This window comes from Chrysochloris asiatica, unplaced genomic scaffold (assembly GCF_000296735.1).
Source record: "Chrysochloris asiatica unplaced genomic scaffold, ChrAsi1.0 scaffold00053, whole genome shotgun sequence".
NCBI lineage: Eukaryota > Metazoa > Chordata > Mammalia > Afrosoricida > Chrysochloridae > Chrysochloris > Chrysochloris asiatica.
This window is the reverse complement of record NW_006408571.1, coordinates 12,819,223-12,841,647: the sequence shown is the minus strand read 5'-3', so window position 1 is coordinate 12,841,647 and position 22,425 is coordinate 12,819,223. Positions and strand designations below refer to the sequence as shown.

Here is a 22,425-nt window from a genome sequence, read left to right as displayed (position 1 = left end):
CCCTGGACTGCAAAGCCGCTTTGAACCACAAGGTCGGCAGTTCAAGCTCACCAGCTGCTCCTCAGAAACTGTACAGGGTCGTTAAAGGTGGGAACCGACTCGATGGCACTTAACATTAGGGGAATGGAGTCCTGGTGTGGCACTGTAGGATAAGAACTGAATCCTTGGGGTTGTTTGAACTGCAAAGTCATTGGTTCAAACTCACTAGCAACTCCTCAGAAACCTAATACAAGGTCACTAAGAGATAGGGACTCCAGAGCACCTAATATTAAGGGGAACAATTAGGAAAGAATGCACGCATAGAATAATCAAGCATTTGAGATCAAAAGTGCAACATTTGCCCAAAGACAAAGTTCAGAGGGTTAAGAAAAGAAGGAAGACTGGAAACCAGAAACAGGAAAAGTGGGGGAAGTGATGCTACATTGAGGGAATTGCGATCTATGAGATTAACAAAATGCCTATGAACTGTTGAATGTAAAACTAACGATCCGCTCTGTAAATCTTCACCCAATTTATAATAAAAATTTGATAAAAAGAAAAAAAAAACTATGCTTATAAAGCTGTAAAATACCATACTTAGCCTTGGAGAATAAAACCTACAGTCAGGGGAACTATATGAATGGCTCTGAGGTGGAATAGAGTCGAGAAAAGAAAGCGACTGTCCCAAACCACTTCAGGTTTAACACTTCCGCCCCGCAGACCATTTGTCTCCACCCCTGCCCTGCACTTCCGCCCACCTCCGGTTCTGCGCAGTCTCCAAGAATTGCCGTCTCCATGACAACCAGGTCACTAAGGTCTAAACATGGAGACTAGCGAGTATACTGAGGGATCGGAGTCACGGTGAGACCTGCAGCTGTAGCTGTCAGCATAAAGGATCAAGAAAGGTTGGCTGACTTCCTTGGCTGTGCTTTTGACTACCTTGTCGACTTTGCTCTCTTACAGGTCTTTAGACCTACAGCCCAGCTCCGAAGGATTAGGGTCCAGTTCAGATCAGCTTCCTTCTTCAGATGGTGTTATTAGGTCTGCTCTTGCAACCGCAACCGCAGCAGCTGCATCGGCTGCATCAGCTGCATCGGCTGCATCAGCTGTAGCTGCTTCCACTGTCAAAGTAGCTGCATTATCTACAAAGACTCCAAGGCCCTACTCTGGGACCATCCTCACCGATCCCTCCTCTGATCCCTCCTCTGATCTCAGTCTTCCTGGGGATCCCTGTGCTGGACCCAATTTTACTCACAAGAGAGGCCGTGGAAATCCTGACTTTGAACCCACCTATATTTCTTGTGTTGCTCAGGACCCCTGTACTTCAACTGACAGCTCTCCCTGTTGTCCTCCTCGTGACTCTAGCTCTGGTCCTGTTCCTGACTCTAGCTCTAGCCCTGGCCGGGGCTCTGGCCCTGACACTGGTCCTGGTCCTGCCTCTGATACTAAACCTTGTCCAAGTTCTGGCCCTTGTCCAGGCTCTGGCCCTGTTCCAGACTCTGGTTCAGGTCCAGTCACTGGTCCTGAGCTCAGAAACGTTCAGAAAAATCTGGTCCCTAATGGCACCTCCTGGGGTTCACACAGCTGCTTGGAGCCTCAGAAACAGCCTTCCTGGGAATTTTTGCAAGTCCCAGAACCTGGTGCCCGAGGGTTATGGAAGTCCTCAAAGGTTGAAGGGACATCTAATGGACTCCCAAGAAAGTTGCCACGGGGCCACTGTCTCCTGTACAACTGGGAGGAGGAGGTATGAAAGTTTTGGCCTGCCCCCTTTTCTTAAGGACTACCCTCAGATTCCTGAGGGCAAGAAGTATTATAGTTCTTACCTGAAGGGACATCATGGTCATTCAACTTGGGACCCACAGAGAGCTACCAACCACCTGGATCGAATCCCAAACATGCAGGATGGCTCTGAGAGTTTCTTCTTCCGACATGGACACCAAGGACTGCTGACCCTGCAGCTACAGTCACCCATGGCCTCCAGCACCACCCACAGAGACTCATACCATCCCCCAGGAAACCTCTGTCAGCCACTTCGAGGTATGAAGCATATAAGAGAGGCTAGAAAGAGTCTATTAGAAAAAAAGGAGAGGAAGGGATTCTCAGTGGGATTGTGGATGGTCCAATGGGTATAGGGAACAGAAAAAAGCGCAACCCATCACGTTTCGTTCCTTTATCTTAAGTGTGTTTCTTCTGGACCTGCATCTTAAGCAGGCTTCCCCACTCTGTCCACCCATGCTCCCCACAGGGAAGCGGGAAATTATGCTGGAGCTGCTCTTGCACCACCAGATCTGGTAAGAGGCTGGGGGAAATGGAAGGGGAAGGAAGGGAGGACAGAAATTGGGGAGAGAGTGGTCTTGACTTCCAGGGCTGTATAGTAAAGAGGTGCAGGCAGAGCAGGAGCCCACAAGGAAGCTCTTTGAGGCTGAATCTGTGACACATCGTGACTACCAAATGGAGCTGGTGCAAACAGGGCCTCCTGCCCCTACCCAGGTGAGAGCCCATCCCACCCCACATGCACACCTCAGCTCTGACAGGCTGGGGGGAAGCAGCAGGCCCAGAGGCTGAGAGAGGGGCCACTGGACTAAGAGTAACTTAGTGTCCCCCCTCACAGCCCCACGACTACCATCAGGAGCAGCCTGAAACCTTCTGGCTACAGAGGGCACCACAGCTACCAGTATGTGAGGGTGACTAAGTGCTGGGGAAGGGAGACAACAAGAGAGCTTGTTATCTTCTCACTTGGGGGCAAGGGATCTGGCCTCATGCTGGCATCCCCCCAACCCCAGGGTGTCAGTAATATCAAGACACTGGACACACCATTCCGGAGGAACTGCAGCTTCACAACACCAGTGCCCTTGTCTTTGGGCCAGCCTTTGCCCTATGAACCTGAGAATGGCCCCCACCAATTGGGAGAAATGTCTTCCCTTGCCTGCCAGCGTGGGAAGGAAGGGTGGTAGAGGCAGGCGGGGAAAGGACTCCTGTCTAAGGATTGGTAGAATGTGGAATCTGTTTGTAACACGGAGGTGGTGAGGAAGTGAATTCTATCTGTATTTTGCTAAGTAAGGCACTTTACATAAAAGTCTCTTCTTCATCTTGATATTGCTAATTTGGTGATTCTGTGAGTTACTATGTCTAAACCCCACAACCTCCTTTCCTTGGGATTGCCCCTACTCCAGACTGATGCCATGACTTTTTGTGTTTTATATTTGACCAAAATATTCTGGTTTAGATACAGATATTTACAGAAGATAGTGAGGCGGGAGCAGACTAGAGAGGGACAGGTATATGTACAAGGCTGAGCTGCAAAGGGCAACAACCGCCAAGGTAGGGTTTTTGTGCACGGTGGTTTCCAACTCGTGACAATGTCCATTACAGATGTGCAGAGAGATGGTAGCCACTACCACCCAGGTACCAGCAATAGGAGACAGTCCCACTTGGGAGGAAGTAGGGTTTATAATAGTCCAGTAGGTCCTTTCCTCTCTCCTAGGAGCCAATAAGTTCGCATCTTTCCCTTTCCCTAGAAGCAGGGAGGTGAAGAAAATTCAGATTCATCTCTATCAGTACCTTTATCTCCCTCTCTCCCCCCATGATCCCATAATCACTTCCATCCTCCCTTTCCATTACCCCCCACTATGGCCTATCACCTTCATCTCCACATCCCCTCGAAGCTCTAGCTGGAAGCATCCTAGCTCATCCAGGGCATCCTTGGTGGTAGAGGACACATGAATCTTCAGGGCTGGGGTGGGGAGGGATGGTAGAGAGAAGAGGCAAAGAAAAGGCAACAGGAAAACTAGCAATATTGGAGAATACTATCCAACCAACCATCCCTCAGGAGGCTCTCAGTCTCCCGGTGCATATTTACTAGAACTAAAATTCCTCAAGGACAGAGACAATTAGGAACTATGTTCCATCAGGTTAATAAATATTAAGGAATCAGAAAAGAAGAGAGCAAGAGAGGCTGAGATTGGATTCATGTCTCACCTTGACCATTGGACTCCATTCGAGAAGCAGTGTTCACCGTGTCTCCAAAAAGACAATAGCGGGGCATCTTCAGGCCGACAACCCCAGCACAGACTGGCCCTATGAGGAAAAACAGGTTGGGAGAGCCTGGAAAGAATGGAGCCGTGGGGTGAGGTGAGAATCATCCTTACCAGTATGCACCCCTATGCGGAGCCTCAGTTGGTCGTGAGGCCGGTGGCGGATGCGGAAGGAAGAAACGGCATCCAGTAATGCTAGGGCCATACGAGCAATTTCCGGGGCATGGCGTTGACCATTTCGGCCTGGGAGGCCAGATACCACCATATAGGCATCTCCAATTGTTTCCACCTGGTGGAGAGGAGGGTTAAAAGGTCACCTCTTATCTGCAGTGAGAATGGAGAAGAATAGAGATACACAGCTAGACAGACTCTGCTGTGAGTCCTGCTGACAGCCTGCTGACCAGCAAATGAGTCTGGGAGGAGGGAATCTTACACCTTTCTCCCCAATCCAGTGCCTGGTCAATACTGGGTTAATGTGTGTCGAACGATGGGCACCCCGTCACAGCAGGCATGGACAAATGGGCTCTGCTCTCATGAAAAAGCTCAGAGGGCTGGTGAGAAGGTAAAGCTGGCCACTGAAACGGGCCTCAGAAAGTCCACTTTTCAGAGTGTAAAAAAGCAGGCATTTGATTGTATTAATTGTACTGTAAAGTATGTAAGAGAAAGTCCTTATTTTTAGGAACTATACAATGAAGTTTTTAGGGATAAAGATAGGTCTGAAACAACTATCAAAGGGTTCTGAAAATAATTATATAAAATTTTTTTAAAAAGCAAATGGGAAATAAAAACAATTTGTTAATTGGGATAAAGGATTTATGAGAGTTCTTTGTTACAGTAATAACAGAGATGGTAGTGTATATCCAAAGGGAAGGAACAGGAATACATATATAAGGGAGCTTCAAAAAATTCATGGGAAAATTCCACTATCTTTAAACTCCATGTTTTCACAGACTTTTTGAAGGTCCTTTGTATAATATCTGTCATGTGTCAAATGCAGTGGTAGGTGCTTTCCAATCAACGAATATCTTCCATACCTCTCATCTTACCGATAAGACTATGGAGGTTTAGGAGAGAGTCTATGACTTGCCCAAGGCCACAGTAACAAGGGCAAGATTCAAATCTCGAGTGCTTTTCTTCAAAGTCCATTTTCTGCCAACTTAACGACTTCAACAAAAAGCATTATGATAACACTTTTCATACCTACTCCTCACCCCAATAAATCTTTCTGTACCCACATCTTTTATGATTCTTCCAGGTCCGGAGGGAATTTAAAAGAAAAGATAGGCTGTATTTATATTCCAGGCAAAGAAGTGGTGGTGGTGGTTGTTACGTGTCGTGGAGTCAGTTCTGACTCATAGTGACCCTGTAAATCTTTACGGAGATTTCGAGGCTGTAAATCTTTACGGAGCAGAAAGCCACATCTTTCTCTCACGGAACAGCTGGTAGTTTCAAACTGCTGACCCTGAGGTTTGCAGCCCAATTTGTAACCATACACTACCAGAGCTCCTTAAAGAAGTGGTTGTTGTTGTTGTTAAGTGCTGTCGAGTCAGTTCTGACCCATAGCGACCCTGTATAGGGTTTCCAAGGAGTGGCTGGCAAGCTTGAACCACCAACCTTGCAGTTCACACCAACTTTGCAGTCCAGTACATTAACCCTCAGTGCCACACCAGAACTAGATGCTTAGAGACCCAGAAAGGGAGGGTGTGGGAGAGAAGAGGGGTTATAGGGAGACTGGGCTCTAAAGGGGTCTCAGTAGATGGGTAGCCCCAGATCTTACCTTGTAGACGTCAAAGTTGTCAATTATGGCATCAAAGCAGGTGTACAGGTCATTAAGAAGTGTCACCACCTGACAAAAATGGGAAAGCACAGGCTCTTCCACTTGTACCCAACCTTCTAAGAATCCTTAACCCATACGCTATAATAAGATATGGGAACTGCAGAAAAACTCATTTTCCCTCTTATTAAGGATCGTTATGTCCCAGTGAAGCTCCCCCAGACCCCATTCGAACTCATGGCTCTCACCTGCATGGGGGTGCTCTCTGCTGACAAGGCCGTGAAGCCAACGATGTCACTGAAGTAGATGGTGACACTGTCAAAGGCTTCAGCCTGTACAGTCTCTCCCCGTTTTAACTGCTCTGCTACTGAACTAGGAAGCAAGGGAGCAATTAAACTGAGCCTAACTCAGAAAAAGAGGGCCAGGGAGAGAGAGAGGAAAAGAGTGTGTGGCTGAGTTCTAACAGGAAAGCTGCACCCAGTGGAGAAGCAAGATGGCTCTAGGCAAGGTGAGGTGCAGAAGTAAAGAGTTGGGAAAGAATCTCTAGGGATGGGACTCAATGCCTTAAATTGGGGAGGTTTTACATACACTTGCTGGAGCAAGGATTTGGTAGAGCAGTGCCCTAAGGAGAGGGTGTGGAAGTCAAACAGAAGGCAGCACCGCTCACTTGAAGACAGAATGATAGTGCAGACATAGTCTACAGTCAGAAGGACTCACTATGGCAAGATGTCAGAAAGCCTGGTCCTAAACGATGGGAAGTGAGTTCTCAAGAGCTCAGTGAAGCAGAACCCACCAGCAGAATCCCAAAGGAAAACTCTGGAAGGGGAGTAAAGGTCTCACTGGGGTAGAATTTGGTAGAGCAGAGCCTCAGCCTTGCGTTTCTCCTCAAGGTAGGCCTGTGTGCGTTCCTCCACCAGTTTCTCCAGGTTATTGGCATACTGCTCCATGCGCAGCAAGAGGTTGTCCAATATGCTGGTGCCACCCTCCCTGTGGAAAAGCCAGGATAGGGTGCCTGATTCAACATTCCCAGGACTCCCTCCCCAACACACTTTTTGGATGCTCCCGCCCCATGTCACCCTCCAAGACTGATGAGGCTTCCATCCCTGAGGAGTGTCTGCCCCTGAGTGCCCTCTCACTTGTTAAAGCGGCGAATGAATCCCTTAATCTGTCCAAAATCTGGCCGCTCAGCTGGGTCCTGGGCCCAACATCGCTCCATCAGCAAAACTAGCTCTTCATTCAGTTGGGTCCGGTCAATGCTCGGCCGGAAAAATGGCCGCTGGCCATTTCGAACCTTCTGGACAATCTCTGAGGGTGATAAAGGATCTGAATGAAGAACAGTGCCCCTAGATGGAAGAGGCTGTGGGAAGTGAATTGACTCTCACCTTTGGGGCTAAGATCCAGGCCCTCCAGGTAGAAAGGACCACTGCGAAGTGCTATTTCTTGTAGGATGATCCCAAAGCTATAGATATCAGCCTTCTGCATGCCTGTGGTTGGCAAGGGGCTCGCACTGAGCAGTTCTGGGGCAGTCCATAGCTTCTCTGAAAAGGGGGAACAGCTGTCCAGGTCTCCAAAATAAGGCATTCTCATACCCACCCAGGCTTATTCCCATAATGCTCTCCATATTACTGTTACCTCATAACCCTCTCCCACCCTCCCCAGGTGGAGACAATCAGAGCCACAGAAGCCCTATAAAAAGTGGATTTGGGGGGAGGAGGACCTCACTGGCATAGAGGGCGTGACTGTCATCAGGCTCAGCAGTTGATCGGAAGCTGGCCAGGCCATAGTCTGTGATTTTGAGCACAAAGCGACTATCCACCACACAGTTGGAGGACTTGAGACTCCCATGGGATGCAATAATGCTGTTGTGGAGAAAGGTCATACCCTGCAGGATACAGATCAAGTCATAGGATTGGATCATATCTGGAGTGGGATATCCCCTGTTCACACAATGGGATTAGCTAGCTGACTATAGTTCTTGGGACCATAAAAACATAGTAAGCTGATTTTGGAAAGCATTCTTTGCACATTTTCTACCCAAGGGAAGCATGCTCAATGACAGTCATCCCTCTCTAGAAGCATAAATAGCATATAGGTACCCAGGCACCAGGGATGGGAGGGATACTTGACAGGCAGTGGAAGGGGAGCTAGCACTTACTGCCCTCAAAAGGGCAATCAATCTTCTGAGTAGTAAAGAGAACAGAACTATGAGGTTGAATCCCAATAATGATATGGCATCCATGCAATCTCAAATGCATGGCCACTAATTAGAGAAAAATAGCATGAGACCCTAGTATGAAGAGTAGCTAGATGCACCAAGGAAGACCAACTAGTTGTAAATACTAATGCATAACCACAGTAGACAGGCAAGTCATGGTGTAGGAAGAATTTGATCTGTTAGAGGGGATGCTGGTCAAAGAGAACGCAGGGGAAAGTAAGTTAGAAAAACATGGAAAAAAAGCTGCCAAGCCAATACAGAAACTTTTGGCCTTCTAGAGCCAGAGAAAAAAGAACCTTTGCCTGTGAGGGGCTGTAAGGCAGATTCCAAGAGGGCAGAGTTTGCCTGTGAGGGGCTGTAAGGCAGATTCCAAGAGGGCAGAGTTTGCCTGTGAGGGGCTGTAAGGCAGATTCCAATAGTGGTATGTCCCAAAACTGAAACTTTGGAAGCCCATCAGTCAGTTCATATAGGACAGAAAAGAGATGTGGTGTTCTACATGCTAAGTACAATCACCTACATCTGAATCTTGAGCTCTGAACTGAAACTCAAGTCTCTATGAACTCTTTTTTTTATATAATAAGTTCTTAATATCAACAAAAGCTTGTTGTTGTTAAGTGCCGTGGAACCGATTCCAATCTATAGCGGCCCTGTGTAGGGTTTCCAAGGAGCAGCTGGTGAGCTTGAACCACTGATTTTGCAGTTCAAATGACTTTGCAGTCTGACGCATTAACCCATAGTGCCACACTATGGCACTCCAACAAAAGCTTCTTGTTGTTATTGTTAAGTGCCATCGAGTCAGTTCCAACCCATAGTGACCCTGTATAGGGTTTCCAAGAAGCAGCTGGTGAGCTTGAACTACCGACCTTGCAGTTCAAACAGCACATTAACCCACAGCGCCACACCAGGGCTCCAACAAAAGCTTAGGAACCCCCAAATTTGTAAATACAGAGATTATTGTGTTTCTGGGGTTTTCTAAATCATTTTTTTATCAAGTCAGGCTTTTATTGGCTCTACCATCACGACTCTAGTGAAGTACACATCAACTCTACCAAATATTTTATCTCTTTTCATGGCAAACACACATATATTTTTAATGATTTCATGAGAATTCAATAGAGAAATCAAAACTAGCTTCAGGTAGTGCCTTGAGGATATCCAGTAGGCTTACTCACTGCTGTAAGACTTGCTTTTCCAACCCTCACAAGGTTCAACTCTATGCCTCAAAAAAAAATCCATGTTCACTTGAAAAGAGCTGAAGCCTAGTAGATTACAATAGAAGGTACCAAAGTTTAGTATAGTTTTCCTCCACTTCTCTTAGTTTTACTAGTAAATGTTCTTTCTTAAATTTCAGTTTTTCTGAACGAAAAAAGCAGATATGGCAAATATTGGTCAAAGAGTTAAATGATGAAAGGGAAAACAGCATATAAATATGACTGAAGACGCCATTCATCTTTCCTGTTAAGGAATTTAAATATAAGCTCTTGGAAATAAAAGAGAAAATGGAGAGAGAGTTCAGATGTGTAGGGCAGGAATCCAAACATTGTTAGGCATGGGATTCCCTGTGACAGATAAAACTCATTCCTCCCAATTATAAACCCCAGAAACCTTGTTTACACATCATTACCCAACTACAGAAGTAAGGGGAAATAAGAACTCGTCACCAGCGGCTCCTCAGAAATTCTGTACAGGGTTGCTATGAGTCAATAGCACTTAACAACAACAACAAAAGATGGAGAGAAACCTTAAGCAAAGAAAGCAAGATGGAAACATACCCCAATAGATGAACGCTGAAGGAGGAGACTCACCTTAACAAGGTCATTAATGAGTGAATAACGGAACATCCAGTCCAAGTTAATACTGTCATTTTCCAGAATATCCTGGTAAGTGACATGGAATAGAGAATGTGACTGTTCTAACCTTTCTAGCTATCTCCTGGAATAGCATCAGGTAATTTTGGGCCTATTTCTCCCCTCCCCTCACTCCAGCCCCAACTCATCATCTCCTCCACCTATCCCTCACCTGCAAGCTCCCACGAGGACAGTATTCAGTGACGATGCAAATGTTGGGAGGGTCTATGCAGGCACCAATGAAGCGAGTGAGGTGGTTGAATTGAACATCTCTCATCTGGCAGAAAAAAAACAACAAACAAACGGAAGAAAGGGAGAAATGAAAGGAGTTAAAAATTAGATACAGAAATCTATCCTTATACGAGAGGACCTTTCTCTTAGTTGTACTTACAACCTAAAAATCATTTCGAAATAAAGCCCGTGCCCTCCAGTCAATTTCTATTTCAAAGAATCCAAGCCTCTTAATGCCTTACAAGGAGCTCTGGTAGAGTAGTGGTTACCAGTCAGGCTGCTAACCTCAAGGTCAGCAATTCGAAACTACCAGCTGTTCCGCGGGAGGAAGATGAGGCTCTCTGCTCCCATAAAGATTAACAGCCCTGGAAACCCTATGCAGGGTCACGATGAGTGGGAACCGACTCCACGGCACACAGCCACCACCACCATTTACCCCTTGCCCTGAACCCACATTGCCATTACATACATGTTTGAGTTCAAACAGAACCTGCCGGGTCAGCTCAATGCGCTTCTTATTCACGTGTTTGATGGCAACAACATTTCCCTGATGGTGGGGAGTGAAGGAAGAAAAGGAAAACCAGTATCAGAAAGAGTTGCTGGGTGCTAAGAAATACTGGAGAACTGTGGGAGCATCCAGGAGTTCAGCTGGGCACTGAGAGAAGGAGGAGAATGAGGGACAGAGATTCATGGGCAGAGGTGGCAGATGGGGATGAGATAGAATGAAATGGTGGGACCAGAAGAAGCAGATGACTGTTCACCTTGAAGTGACCGGTGTTGGCAAAGATCTGGTATTTCCCATGGGCTGTCATGAGCGAGCCGTAACTGGATCCCCGCTGGGGCCAAGGGCAACATGGAGGCGGAAGGATGAAAGGAACATTAGATGATGGTGGTAGTGCAAGGGCTATCGTTACAGGCAAATGTGCTGGGGAAGGTCCAGGGCAAGAAAGGACAGGAATTCGGAGGGAAGCAGAGGGACAGACAGCTGAGGTAATGGCTCACCAGCGACAGTGTGAGGCGACTGCCTGCCCCTTTATGATAACGCTCTGAATTGCCAAATTGCAGTTCTTCCCAGCGAATGCGCCACAACATGCTAGCCAGCTCCTTCTCCAGCATCAGTTTTCTGTAAGGACTACATACCTCAGTTGACTGTCAAGCCCAATCCTGCCACCCCATAAACCAACATTTAAGGTTGCAAGGCTTCCCTGCAGCACCAGAAGCTGCAATACCCCTAAGAAACAGGACTGAAAGATAAGGTTGCATGCTCCGGACAGCTGGCACAATGTCTATGCTTATTGATAAGCACAGAAGTCAAAAGTAAGGGTTCTTGCTTCAAAGAAAATCCACAGAAAGTTCATGTTTGACCTTCACCTCATCAAAATCACTAATTAGAATACTCAATCTAGACCCGAGTGCTAAATACACACCACCTACATGAAAAAGATAACTAGAAAGAACACAGGAAGATGGCATTACATCTGTGACACCACAACGGTCACCACACTCAGAAGCCTGCTGGTCCTACCACAGGTGAGAGGGACCATCTGGTCTCAGCCAGAAATCAATGTAGCAATGAGGTCAGTGGAAAACTCAGAACTTACCGAAAAATGAGGAAGCTGGACACCCCAAACATGATAAAGGTGATTCCTGTGCCCAGAGCCACTATTGCCAGAGTTGAAAGTGGAGCTGGAGGAAAGAGAGAGACCCTGAGAAAGACTGGGCGTGGAGCTGGAAGAATGGGGGTGTGGTGATGTTTAGAGGGTAGCAAGTTATAGTTTTACTTCTACATCACTTTTTCCTGAGGGAAAAAAGTCAGGAGAGAGTCATGTTGAAGTAAAAATATAACTAAGGGAAGTGCAGGAGTTGGTGAAGGTGGAGGTAAAAGAATGGGAAGTAAAGGTGGAAGGATCGCTCCCAGTCCCTGCACACACCCACTTTTATCACAGGATGGGTCGTCCAAGTCAAAGGCACAGGGGGGATTGTCCAAGGGGGGGGCCCCCTTCACCCATGGAATAGGTCTTCCTGTCCACCAAATCTGCTTCTCAGCTCCTGAGTAGTGGGCTGCAGGCTGTGAGGAAGGAGAAAACTGGGCCCACAGGCCTACTCTTGCCAACCTCCTCCTCAAAACCTCAGCTATTTTGCTGCTTTTGTCCTCAACCTACCACCCCACCAGGAAGCAGCTCTCCAGCAGAGAAATATACCCATGCCTCTAGTATCTTTGATTCCATTGAAAGCTGGATTCGGGGGCCCACACTCTTTCCCTGCCTCTTCTTCCATCACCTGAAAGTCTCCAGAATCCAGGTCTCCCATGGCCCACAGGACAAAATCAGTCTCCCGGTCATTGTTCTTGTCCATAACAACCAGTCCAGTTACACCTAGGATAGAAAAGGAGTTCACCTTTCTTTGAGATCTATCCCTAGACCCTCTTCCTATCCCCAAATTACTCCAAGTACCTCAGAGCTTGTCCCCCTGACTCTGTTCCTGATAAACCCCTTGCCCTCTGACCCCACCAACTCTCCCTCCTGTATCTTCCTCTGTCCTCTTTACTTCTGAGCCCAATACAAGCCCTCTGAGCCTCTTCATTACCATGGTATCTTCGTCCCTGCATCTTCTCCACAATCCGAAGTCCATCTTCCCGGGTACCTCCTTCCTGTATTGTCTCATTCAGGACTTCAGCATACAGCAGGATCCCATCGTAGAAGCAGCCAGCAATGAGATTCATCTGTGGATGGCAACTTCAGCAGCACTCTCCAAATGTCCTGAGAGGTCCCTTCCCCAGCCGCTGTGGGGCTTCCTGCTACCTCTGCTGTTTCCTGATTTGCTTTCTTCCCTCCTCTCATTCCTAAGGTGCCATCCCTAACTAACTGGTCCCTAGGGCAGAAGGGAATATCCTAGATGGGAGGGCACAGCATCCAAAGTGGACCAAGGCTTGATGATTAAGGAAGGGAGACCTTCCACTAATCCTGGCCTGCCTCTCAGGGAGAGGGAGATCTACTTACCAGGGAGGGGGCCAACTCCACACCAAAATCTTCCCGAGCTTTCATCAGCAGACGACGCTGAAACTCCTGATACTCCGGATTTGGGGGCTCTCGGTATGTGATCACCAACACTGTCTGCACCACATGGAGGAAAGGGAATAGGATTCAAGATGGGCCAGATCAAGGAGGCCATATAGGGAAACTTGAGATGAAATATACATGCATGAGTCTGAAGCTGAATACTTTGCTGAACTGTGTGTTTAATACATCTGGGGAGAGGGATCAGCACTCCTCCATGAAAGGGCGATAGGGCTGGTTCTGGGAAGATTGTTAGGTGCCATCAAGTCGGTATGGAGATTAGGAAACAGAGGAGGTGGGTGCCATCCCCCAAGCCCAGCCCACCATCTTCCTGAGGCCCCTCCTACCAACAGGCGCTCCCTGCCAGCCTACCCCACCTCTCACAGCACCTCTAGTCAGTCCTTTCTGGATGAGCACTGGACTGGACCACAAGGTCGGTGGTTCAAACTCACCAGCTGCTCCTCGGAAACCTTATATTGGGTCACTATGATTCAGAACTGACTCAAGGGCCCTTAACAGCATTCACTATCAAGGGGTCCTGGTGTAGTGCTGTAGGATAAGCACTGAATTGCTAACTGCAAGGTCGGTAGTTCAAACCCACCAGCCACTCCTCAGAAACCCTATATAGAACAGACTCGGCAGCACTTATCAAAAACAGCTGGAGTGGCACGGTAGGATAAGTACTGGGCTGTTAACCACAAGGTTGGCAGTTCAAATGCACCAACTGCTCCATGGGAGAAAGAGGAGACTCTCTGCTCCCGTAAAGATTCACAGCCTCAGAAACCCTATGAGTTGGAATCACTCAATGGCAGCAGGATTGGTTTTGGTTATTCACTATCAAGGACAACACTGATCAACAACCATTCTCTATGGTGTTAATTACTACTGATGTTAGCAGCAAAGCACTTACATTTATACTGGGACAACTGGAACACAGTGCCTCAACCCATCAATTACAGAGATTTCAGGCCCGATGGTGACTGGGGGAAATAGAGCAGTACCAGCTGTGAAAGGCTGTGAGTTCATCCGTGTAGCGTGTGTGGGATACCTGCACCAGCAGCACTGTGCTGCTTACTGGGCTGGTCCTACATGTCGCTAAGTAACAGATACACACAGTCACACACTCACACACATTTCACAGACAGACAAATCACACACATGATCTCGCTCACCCAAGTGCCCCACCTGGCTCCCATTACCCTCACATAGCTTCCCTTCCTTAGTGGAGGGACCTACCAGGCTGTGCCTCAGGCCCACAATCACTGAAATCAGCCTCAGCCTGGGACACACAACTTTAGCGAGATTTTCTTTTCATATATTTTGTGAAGCAAGACTTGGTGAAATGATAGATGGAAATCTATAATTTCTCATCTAGAAATTTCTACAGTTATTTTTAAATTCCTGCTGTATAAAGTATATGTTTTTGTTGTTAAGTGCCTTCAAGTTGTTTCCAAATCATAGCAACCCAAGATAGAGTTTCTGAGGCTTTTAAATCTTTGTGGGAGCAGAAAACCTCATTTTCCTCCCATGGAGTGGCTGGCAGGCTCAAACCATGGAACATGTGGTTTGTAGCCCAGCTCTTATTGTATGGCGCCACCATGTGCCCTAAAGTACACGTAGATCACAGAATTATTACATGTATCACATGTAATATACAGTATATTAAATAAATTCATCCCAGGTAGAATATAATTAAGACAATATACTTAAGTTCATTGCATTGGACTAGTAAACCCTAGTGAAGTCTGGTTAACACACTTGGTGACTAACTAACTGAAAGGTTGGAGGTCCAAGTCTACCCAGAGGCTCTGCAGAAGAAAGCCCTGATGATCTATTTCAAAAACTTCAGCCAGTGAAAACCCTTTAGAGCACAGTTCTACTCTAACACACAGGGGGTCACCAGGAGTTGGCTGGACTTGATGGAAACTGGTTTGAATTTTTGGTTTATATGAGACTGGGGTTTACTTCAAGATAAAATTATTCTTACTGACATATTTGACTGCTTTATTACAACTTCTAACATAAGGTTTATTCAGTAACACCTGCTTCCAGAATACAAGAAAAATAGAGTGGTCAGACATCATTGATAAACAATGTAAAAAATTACAAAAGAGCTAGAAAAGATCAAATTTAACACAATGTACATTTCAATAAAGGCTAATGAGAGCTGTGGGTTACTACACTGGACTGCAAGGTGGGTTTGAACCGCAAGGTCAGCAGTTCAAGCTCACCAGCTGCTCCTTGGAAACCCTATACAGGGTTGCTATGAGTCAGAATTGACTAGAAAGGCATGTGAAAACAACAATTCTCTAGAAACCCTGGTGGTACAATGGTGAAAGTACTCAGCTGCTAGCCAGAAGGTCAGTGGTTCAAACTCACCTGCTGCTCCCCAGGAGAAAGATGTGGCACTCTGCTTCTGTAAAGATTGGTGGTGGCGGTGGTGTGTCGAGGAGTCAGTTCTGACTCATAGCAACCCCATTTAGGGATTCCGAGGTGGTAAATCTTTACCGGAGCAGATAGCCTCATCTTTCTCCCACAGAACTCCTGGTAGTTTCGAACTGCTGACCTGGAAGTTAGCAGCTTCAGTCATAACCACTATGCAGCTTTGGAAAACCCCATGGGACCGTTTTACTCTGTCTAATAGGGTCACATGAGTTGGAATTGACTCAAGGGTGACTTTTAATTCTCTAGGTTAGCTTATTTGATAGACTGCAGTTCTCAAACTTTTTAGTCCCAGGATCCCTTTATAAGCTTAAAAGTTGTTGAGGACTCCAAAGAGCTTTTGTTTATGCAGGTGGTATCTGTCAATATTTACCATATTAAAAATTAAAGTTATAAAACACAAGAATACACAAGCACACCTTCCATTATTGGTCAGAGCAATGACATCATCACATGTCACATGGTCTCTGGAAAACTCCACTGTATCATCATGAAAGAAGAATAGTGACCAAAGCAAGCAGCATCTTAGTATTATTTTTGAAATACTTTTGACCTCGTGGTCTCCTAAAAGTATTCTGTGACCACACTTTGAAAAGCGGTTGCGCTAGGTTCTGTTTTGCTCTGGTTACTAGCGATGAAAAAGAATTATAAAAACTCTCCAAAGAGTTTGTGTGCTTGCCCAGGGGCTAGAGAGAAAATGGCAAAGGTATGTAATTGTCCCATTTCATGGTGGATCCCAGGTGAAAAACAAACAAGCAAAAGCTGCCAGAAATAGGTTCACTGGTGGGTGGCCAGCCTGGAAGCCTGGAAGCACCTCGGTAAAGTGCACGGTGGAGCCGCCCCGCTGCTGGGCCACCCACAAGGAGAGTGGCTCAGGCAGGAGACACTGTCAACAGTGACCTAAATGACAAAGAATGATTTCCAAGGAGAGAGTCTGTCTTACACAGCCCTCGGTTTACTGCTGCCAATGTCTGCCACCTAGAACTGATCTGAATCTGATCGCCGAGGTTGTAAGCTCTGCCTGGGTTTCTGACCCTCCAGTCCTCAACTGGAGTCCTGGTGTGGCTCTGTAGGATAAGCACTGGACTGCAAAGTCGGCTTGAACCACAAGGTCGGCCGTTCAGACTCACCAGCTACTCCTCAGAAACCCTATACAGCATCACTATGAGTCAGAACGTCAGAACTGACTAGACAGCACTTAACAACACCAGTCTCAATTGAAGCACTAGTGTGGGGCTGTTGGGTGAGTACAGGATTGCCATCCACAAGGTCAGTGGTTCAAACCTATCAGCCGCTCTTCGGAAACCCTATACAGGGTCTCTATGAGTTGGAATAGACTGGACAGCACTTAACAACACAACATATGGTATATAAAGATGAGCACTATCTCTACTCTTGAACAGCTACGGCCTAATGAACAGTTGTAACAAAATACATTTCAGAAGCCTGTCCCCCAGTAGCTAGTATCCAGCATGAACCTGAGTGTGACATTCTCTTGGGAAAGCTTTGGCTATCTGTGTTAGTCTCCTCACTTCTACTGGCCCGGGTCTGATCTGGGGTTCCAGTAGAACTCTGCAGGAAGGGCTCTGCTCTTTAATCTGTTACTGGAGCTGACCACCCACCTTCCCTTACCCCTTGTTCTGCTTCTGCATTAGAAAGAACAAGAGTAGCTTTGCTACAGGATACTTCATCACCATCCCTTCCCCAAGCCCACCCAAGAGCCCTGATTTTTCCTGCACTATATTCCCAACACTTACTCCCTTTCTTATGTTGTAGCAAATTTTTCCTCATTTTCCTGTCTGAATACTACCGAAATTGAGTGGGAGAACTCAGAATCAATTGATAGCTTTGCTAGTTAGTTGGCGAGATTCCTCTTCCTCTTACTCCAAGTGCTAACGACCCTTGACTGGTAGGAATTCTCACACAAGAAAGTTTCCCCTACCCCAAAAGAATACAACCTAAAACTGCCCACATCAGTGGAAATATACTGAAACCAAACCCACTGCCATCGTGTGATTCTAGCTCATAGTGACCCTGTATGACCAAGTCCATGGGATTTCTGAGGCTGTAAATCTTACAGAAGTAGACTGCCTCATCTTTCTCCTGCAGAGTGGCTGGTGGGTTTGAACCACTGATCTTTCAGTTAGCAGCCACCAGGGATCCTGCTAAAATAGAATCCGTTTGCTACATTCTCTTCTCATACCACTCAATTATTTTTTTCTTTTTAGTAACACTTATTACAATTTGTTCCTATGTTTGTATTTATTGGCTTATGTACATATTATCTGTCCATCCTACTAAATATCTGTTATGTTCTCCACTGTAGACAGGAGCTAGTACAGTGATCGGCACATAACAGATGTTCAATATACACAATTAGAATGAGTCCATCTTCAAAAGAATCAATGAATGGATAAAACACTGACTGAATCATGTGGTCAATTCTATGGTGGAATTAAACACAAGAAACTCAGACTAACCTAAGGATTCAGGGATTGCTTCCTAGACGGGAAAATAACTAGTCTGAGACTTTAAGAATATGCAAGCATTATCTAAACAGACAAAGGTGAGACAGTTGTCTTAGAGAAAATTACAGCATAAACAGAGCCTGCCACTGCCCATGTTCAAATGTGACAGTCACAGACTCACACTCAGGCAAACAGATATGTCATTCACAGTGAGACCCACACTAGTCAGTCACAACCAAATATGTAATCACAGCCACATATGTAATCACAGCCACATAAAACCTTACTCACTGCAGAAGAATGGCCACCCAAGTCCAGCCCTTATGAAAATTTACTTAGTGTCAAAGAATCTCAGGTTTGAAAGGACATTAAGGTCATTCCATAAACCACCTCAAATCCTTTGTGGCAAAAGGAGGGATATGGACACATAACTAAGTAAGAAACACGTTTATGAAAACACTAGTGGAAGAATCAGGGAACACTTCATGGGTATGGGTTTTAGGAGCAGAGATTTGTGGTGAAGGAAGGAAGAACATTCCAGGCAAAGGAATCCTGGGATCAGGAAGGTTTAGGGGGGTCAAGAGATCTAAGAGAGGTCTAATCAACTGAAGGGATGAGAGGCATTAGGAGATAAGGCTGAAAGAGAGGCTTAGGACCAGACTATAAATGGTCTTAAGTGTCACAACAAAGAATTGGAACTCTATTCTATAGTTCTTACTGAAAGTTTTGTGCAGAGAAGTGAAGTGAGCAGAGTCATTTTCATTTTCCTACAATTATTTTTCTTTAAATCTATTCATTTTCATTCCTACTACCATTACTCTGGTAGCATAGTGGTTACAAATCGGGCTGCGAACCGCAAGGTCAGCAGTTCGAAACTACTAGCCGCTCTGCGGGAGAAAGATGAGGCTTTCTGCTCCTATAAAGATTTACAGCCTCGGAAACCCTGTTCAGAGTCACTATGGGTCGGAACCGACTCAATGGCACTTAACAACAACAACAGCAACCATTACTCTGGAGACCTGGTATGGTTCTGTGGGATAAGCACTGGACTTCTACCTAAAAGGTCTGTGGTTCTAACCTACCAGCTACTTTTGGAAGCCCTATACAGGGTCGCTATGAGTCTAAACCAACTAGACAGCACTTAACTGTACCATTACTCTACTTGAATCCCATAGTTCCAAACTCCCTTCTAACCCACTACTAGTGGTTTCACTCTAGTATTCCCATTTCTAATTTAACCTGAATTCTGCCACTATCATCGTCACAAAAAAATGTCAAGGATCCCAAATTCAAATCTAAGTACCTTAGTCTTAGAGTCAGCCTTCTTCTTAACCTGCTTATACCTTTGCAAAATTATTTCCTATATCTGTTTCAAATGAACTCTTCTTTCTTATTGGACAAGGACCTTCTTGGTCCCCAAAACATGCCCATTCCTTTCTTTTTCTCTTTGCTCAGGCTGCCTGGATATACTCTTCCACTATGCCTATGGTCATCATAGAGCCTCGCTTCCTTTGTAAAGACTTTCTGAACCTGGCCACAAAGACTCTGCCTCCTCTGAGCCATATACAGTTCTGAGTGTCTGTTCCAGGGCACATAATCCTATCCTTTTTTGTACTTTTATCTAATTGTGCCACAATCGTGCCTCACCTCTCCAGAAAGGATGAAAGCCCTCCCAGGGGCTGGGACCAATCTTTCCCTGAACTTTTCTCCTGTGCCATACAGCCTACTCCTGGCACTTAGGAAAGTCAGCGTTGCAGGACCTTTGCAGGGTAATCAGCATCGACAAGCACACTAAGAAGAGTCACACAGGTGGAGACCCAAAAGAGGATAACAGGTGACTTGGAAAAGCCTCTGTTCATCTGACTCCTGTAGCTCAGAATTCCTGCCCTATTCCTTATACCTGTAGGATATTGAGAGAGATAATCTCCAATGCAGCACCTCTTCCCCCTCCTCCTTCAGTTGGCTCAAATGATACCTGGAAGGCCTCTCTGAGGGCCTGGGCCTGCTCCCGGGTGCGGTTGTCCTGCCAGGGCCGGCCTGTGGAGCGCGTGGGGCCCGCACGGAGACTCTCCCCAAAGACGTCCAGGTAAAAGAAGACATAATCCCCATTGGTCAGGTTCTCCCTCTGGGCCTGAAGCAGTATCTCATGCAGCATCTCCAGAGGGCCGCAGATATACACAACTGGGAGCAGGTACACGACAGAGGAGCACCCTGAGACAGCATCCAGGTCCCCACACAGTCCCCTCTCTGAGTCATCTCCACTTCCATTTTAGCCAGAGACAGTGGGCCCTAGGCTATCAATTGCCCAGCAGATGCTCAGTTCCTCCCCCCATTACAGGCTGTCTTCTGTGCACTGGGGCTACACGGACCATCTGGCAGAAGTCAGAGCCTGACTCCAGACCCCAGAGGAAGAGAATCACCACGAAGCCCCTCCTTTTCCCAGAGCCTTGTTTGCTTCTCTCCACCGAACCCTCCTCATTCCCTTGCCTTTGCCTTGGCTCAAAAGCACTGACTGCTCAGTTTCTCTAAATGTGAACTTTACCTATGTTTCCCAGTCAAATGTGCTCAACACCCAAGCACATTTAGAGTCCTCACTATTTTCATGTCATCAAGGAGTCTTGGTGGCCCAACCTGGGACATCTCTGCTCACAGAAGGCACACATGTCAGAGTGGCCATCAACCACATTCACAGCTCTAGGGGACTCCCATTACTTTCTGAACTCAGAATGGCCAAATTCCACAGTCTCCCCCAATAGAAGTTTCCTTCCTGGTTTATGTCTGCCACGCCGTCCACATGCTGCCCTCAGAATGCCTCGGCCCTCTCACAGCTGCTCTGCCCACTGGCCTTCTGATCCCAATTCTAAGGTGCAGATCCTGAAAACCTTTCTCCACTGACAGCTTCCCAATGCTGAGCTTTAGGGGCCCAGCAACCATCCTCCCCTGACCAAGAAGCAACCTGGGGCCACACTCACTGCGCCCGTTGGCCCGGATGAAGTGGGTGGCCTGCTCAGGGCCCCCTGGCTCTCGGGCATACACCTGGTGCTGCACACTGAGGTTACTGCCCTGAAGGGCCTCAAAGACGCCCTCGATGGTGAAGTAGTGAGGCCGGTCATCTGTGCGAGCATCCAAATACAGCAAGGCAGCGCGGGCTGTCCAGTTGAAGTGCCCGTGCAAAGTCACTACGAACTCACCCAGCTTGGGGGCCGAGGGGCCTGTGCGAACCAGGGTACGATAATGCTCATTCTTAGCGGAAAAACCAGAGGCCACAGCACCTGCAGTCAGCAGGGGAAGGTGCCAATGGGAAGCAAAGCGGGCCACTGAGGCAGCTGGGTACACGCAACCTGGGCCCAACAGAAGGTCGGGGTCATGGTACAGCTTGAGGTCCACAGCGCGCAGAGGTGCCAGGTACTCAGAGCAGGCGCCATCTAGTTCAGAGCTGACAAACCGTAGATCCACTGGCAGTGCCCGGCCCAGCGCCTCCACAGCTAGTGCTACCGCAGGACCCACTCGCGGCCAGGCCCAGGCATAGCTCAGGTTGTGCTCCGGCAGCACCACTGCCAGAGTCAGATTCCTCGCCCCAGGAGGACGCACCCCACCTGCTAGGGCTGCCACCAACAGTAGGAGTGATGGCAGTGCCATGGGGATGCAGCAGTCGCCCCACCAGCCCCAGGACCTGGGGCCACTGTGGCCTACAGGGGAGGCACAAGCACCACCCAGCCTGGCACCTGAGAAAGGAGGCCAGGAAGAAAAGTAAGGGCAAGCTAAGTAGGTGGGGACACAAAAAGTGCTGGGGACCGGGGAGAGAAGGGTGGGGTGGGAGGAAGCCTCGGGTAAAGAGTGGGTCTAGCAGGCTGAGGACTACGCACATACAGGCAGAGAAGCACCAAGGGGGCCTGTGAGTGGGATGGGGGCACTGAGGGGTGAAGTCTCCTTACGACTCTCAAACTGAGAAGGTTTAGGGGATCTTAGACTGGGTTGGGGTTGGGGGCAGGGGAACCGGTACAAAGAATGGGCCTGGGTCGACCCCCCAGCTGGAGGGGCTAGGAGGGCAGAGAGTTGCGGGGAAAACAGAACCAAGGGCCAAGGTGGGAGGGTGCCCGCGCCGCGGAAGGACAGGAGCATGGGCAGGCGGGGAGCGAAGCGAGGCCTGGGCCGGAGGGAGGGGAAGGCAGGGGTAAATCTCCCTGTGAAGGCTTCTCCCGAAGCTCCTGCTGGGACTAACGGGCCCTGGGCGCTGGTCCCATCCGGAGCTGCGGCGGCTCCGCCCGTGTCCCAGCTCCTCTGCTCCGCTCCTCCAGGGCCCGGCGGCCGGCGCTACCCCGCGCTTCCTCCCGCCCCCCGCCTGGGCCCCCGCGCGCGCCGCTCGTCCGGGTCAGGTC

General features: G+C 47.7%; 2 protein-coding genes across 2 annotated transcripts; one reads left to right on the top strand and one right to left on the bottom strand.

Annotated features, from left to right (window-relative positions):
- The first annotated feature begins 802 nt into the window (after positions 1-802).
- On the top strand, positions 803-2,671 carry SPAG8 (sperm associated antigen 8). The gene is made up of 6 exons (XM_006863089.1): positions 803-840; positions 943-1,723; positions 1,842-2,016; positions 2,225-2,270; positions 2,355-2,469; positions 2,591-2,671. The coding sequence occupies exons 1-6, from the start codon at positions 803-805 to the stop codon at positions 2,669-2,671; spliced, it is 1,236 nt and encodes a 411-aa protein (XP_006863151.1).
- A 501-nt stretch (positions 2,672-3,172) lies between these two features.
- NPR2 (natriuretic peptide receptor B/guanylate cyclase B (atrionatriuretic peptide receptor B)) lies at positions 3,173-21,685 on the bottom strand. Its single transcript, XM_006863088.1, has 22 exons — positions 21,019-21,685; positions 20,022-20,227; positions 13,080-13,193; positions 12,667-12,802; positions 12,361-12,455; positions 12,016-12,148; positions 11,682-11,766; positions 11,083-11,203; positions 10,842-10,916; positions 10,550-10,627; positions 10,022-10,126; positions 9,808-9,879; positions 7,510-7,669; positions 7,170-7,325; positions 6,924-7,092; positions 6,628-6,774; positions 6,036-6,159; positions 5,791-5,859; positions 4,128-4,302; positions 3,958-4,056; positions 3,621-3,712; positions 3,173-3,493 (listed from the first exon to the last, which is right to left on the bottom strand). The coding sequence occupies exons 1-22, from the start codon at positions 21,683-21,685 to the stop codon at positions 3,428-3,430; spliced, it is 3,144 nt and encodes a 1,047-aa protein (XP_006863150.1). The 3' UTR covers positions 3,173-3,427.
- Positions 21,686-22,425: the final 740 nt, after the last annotated feature.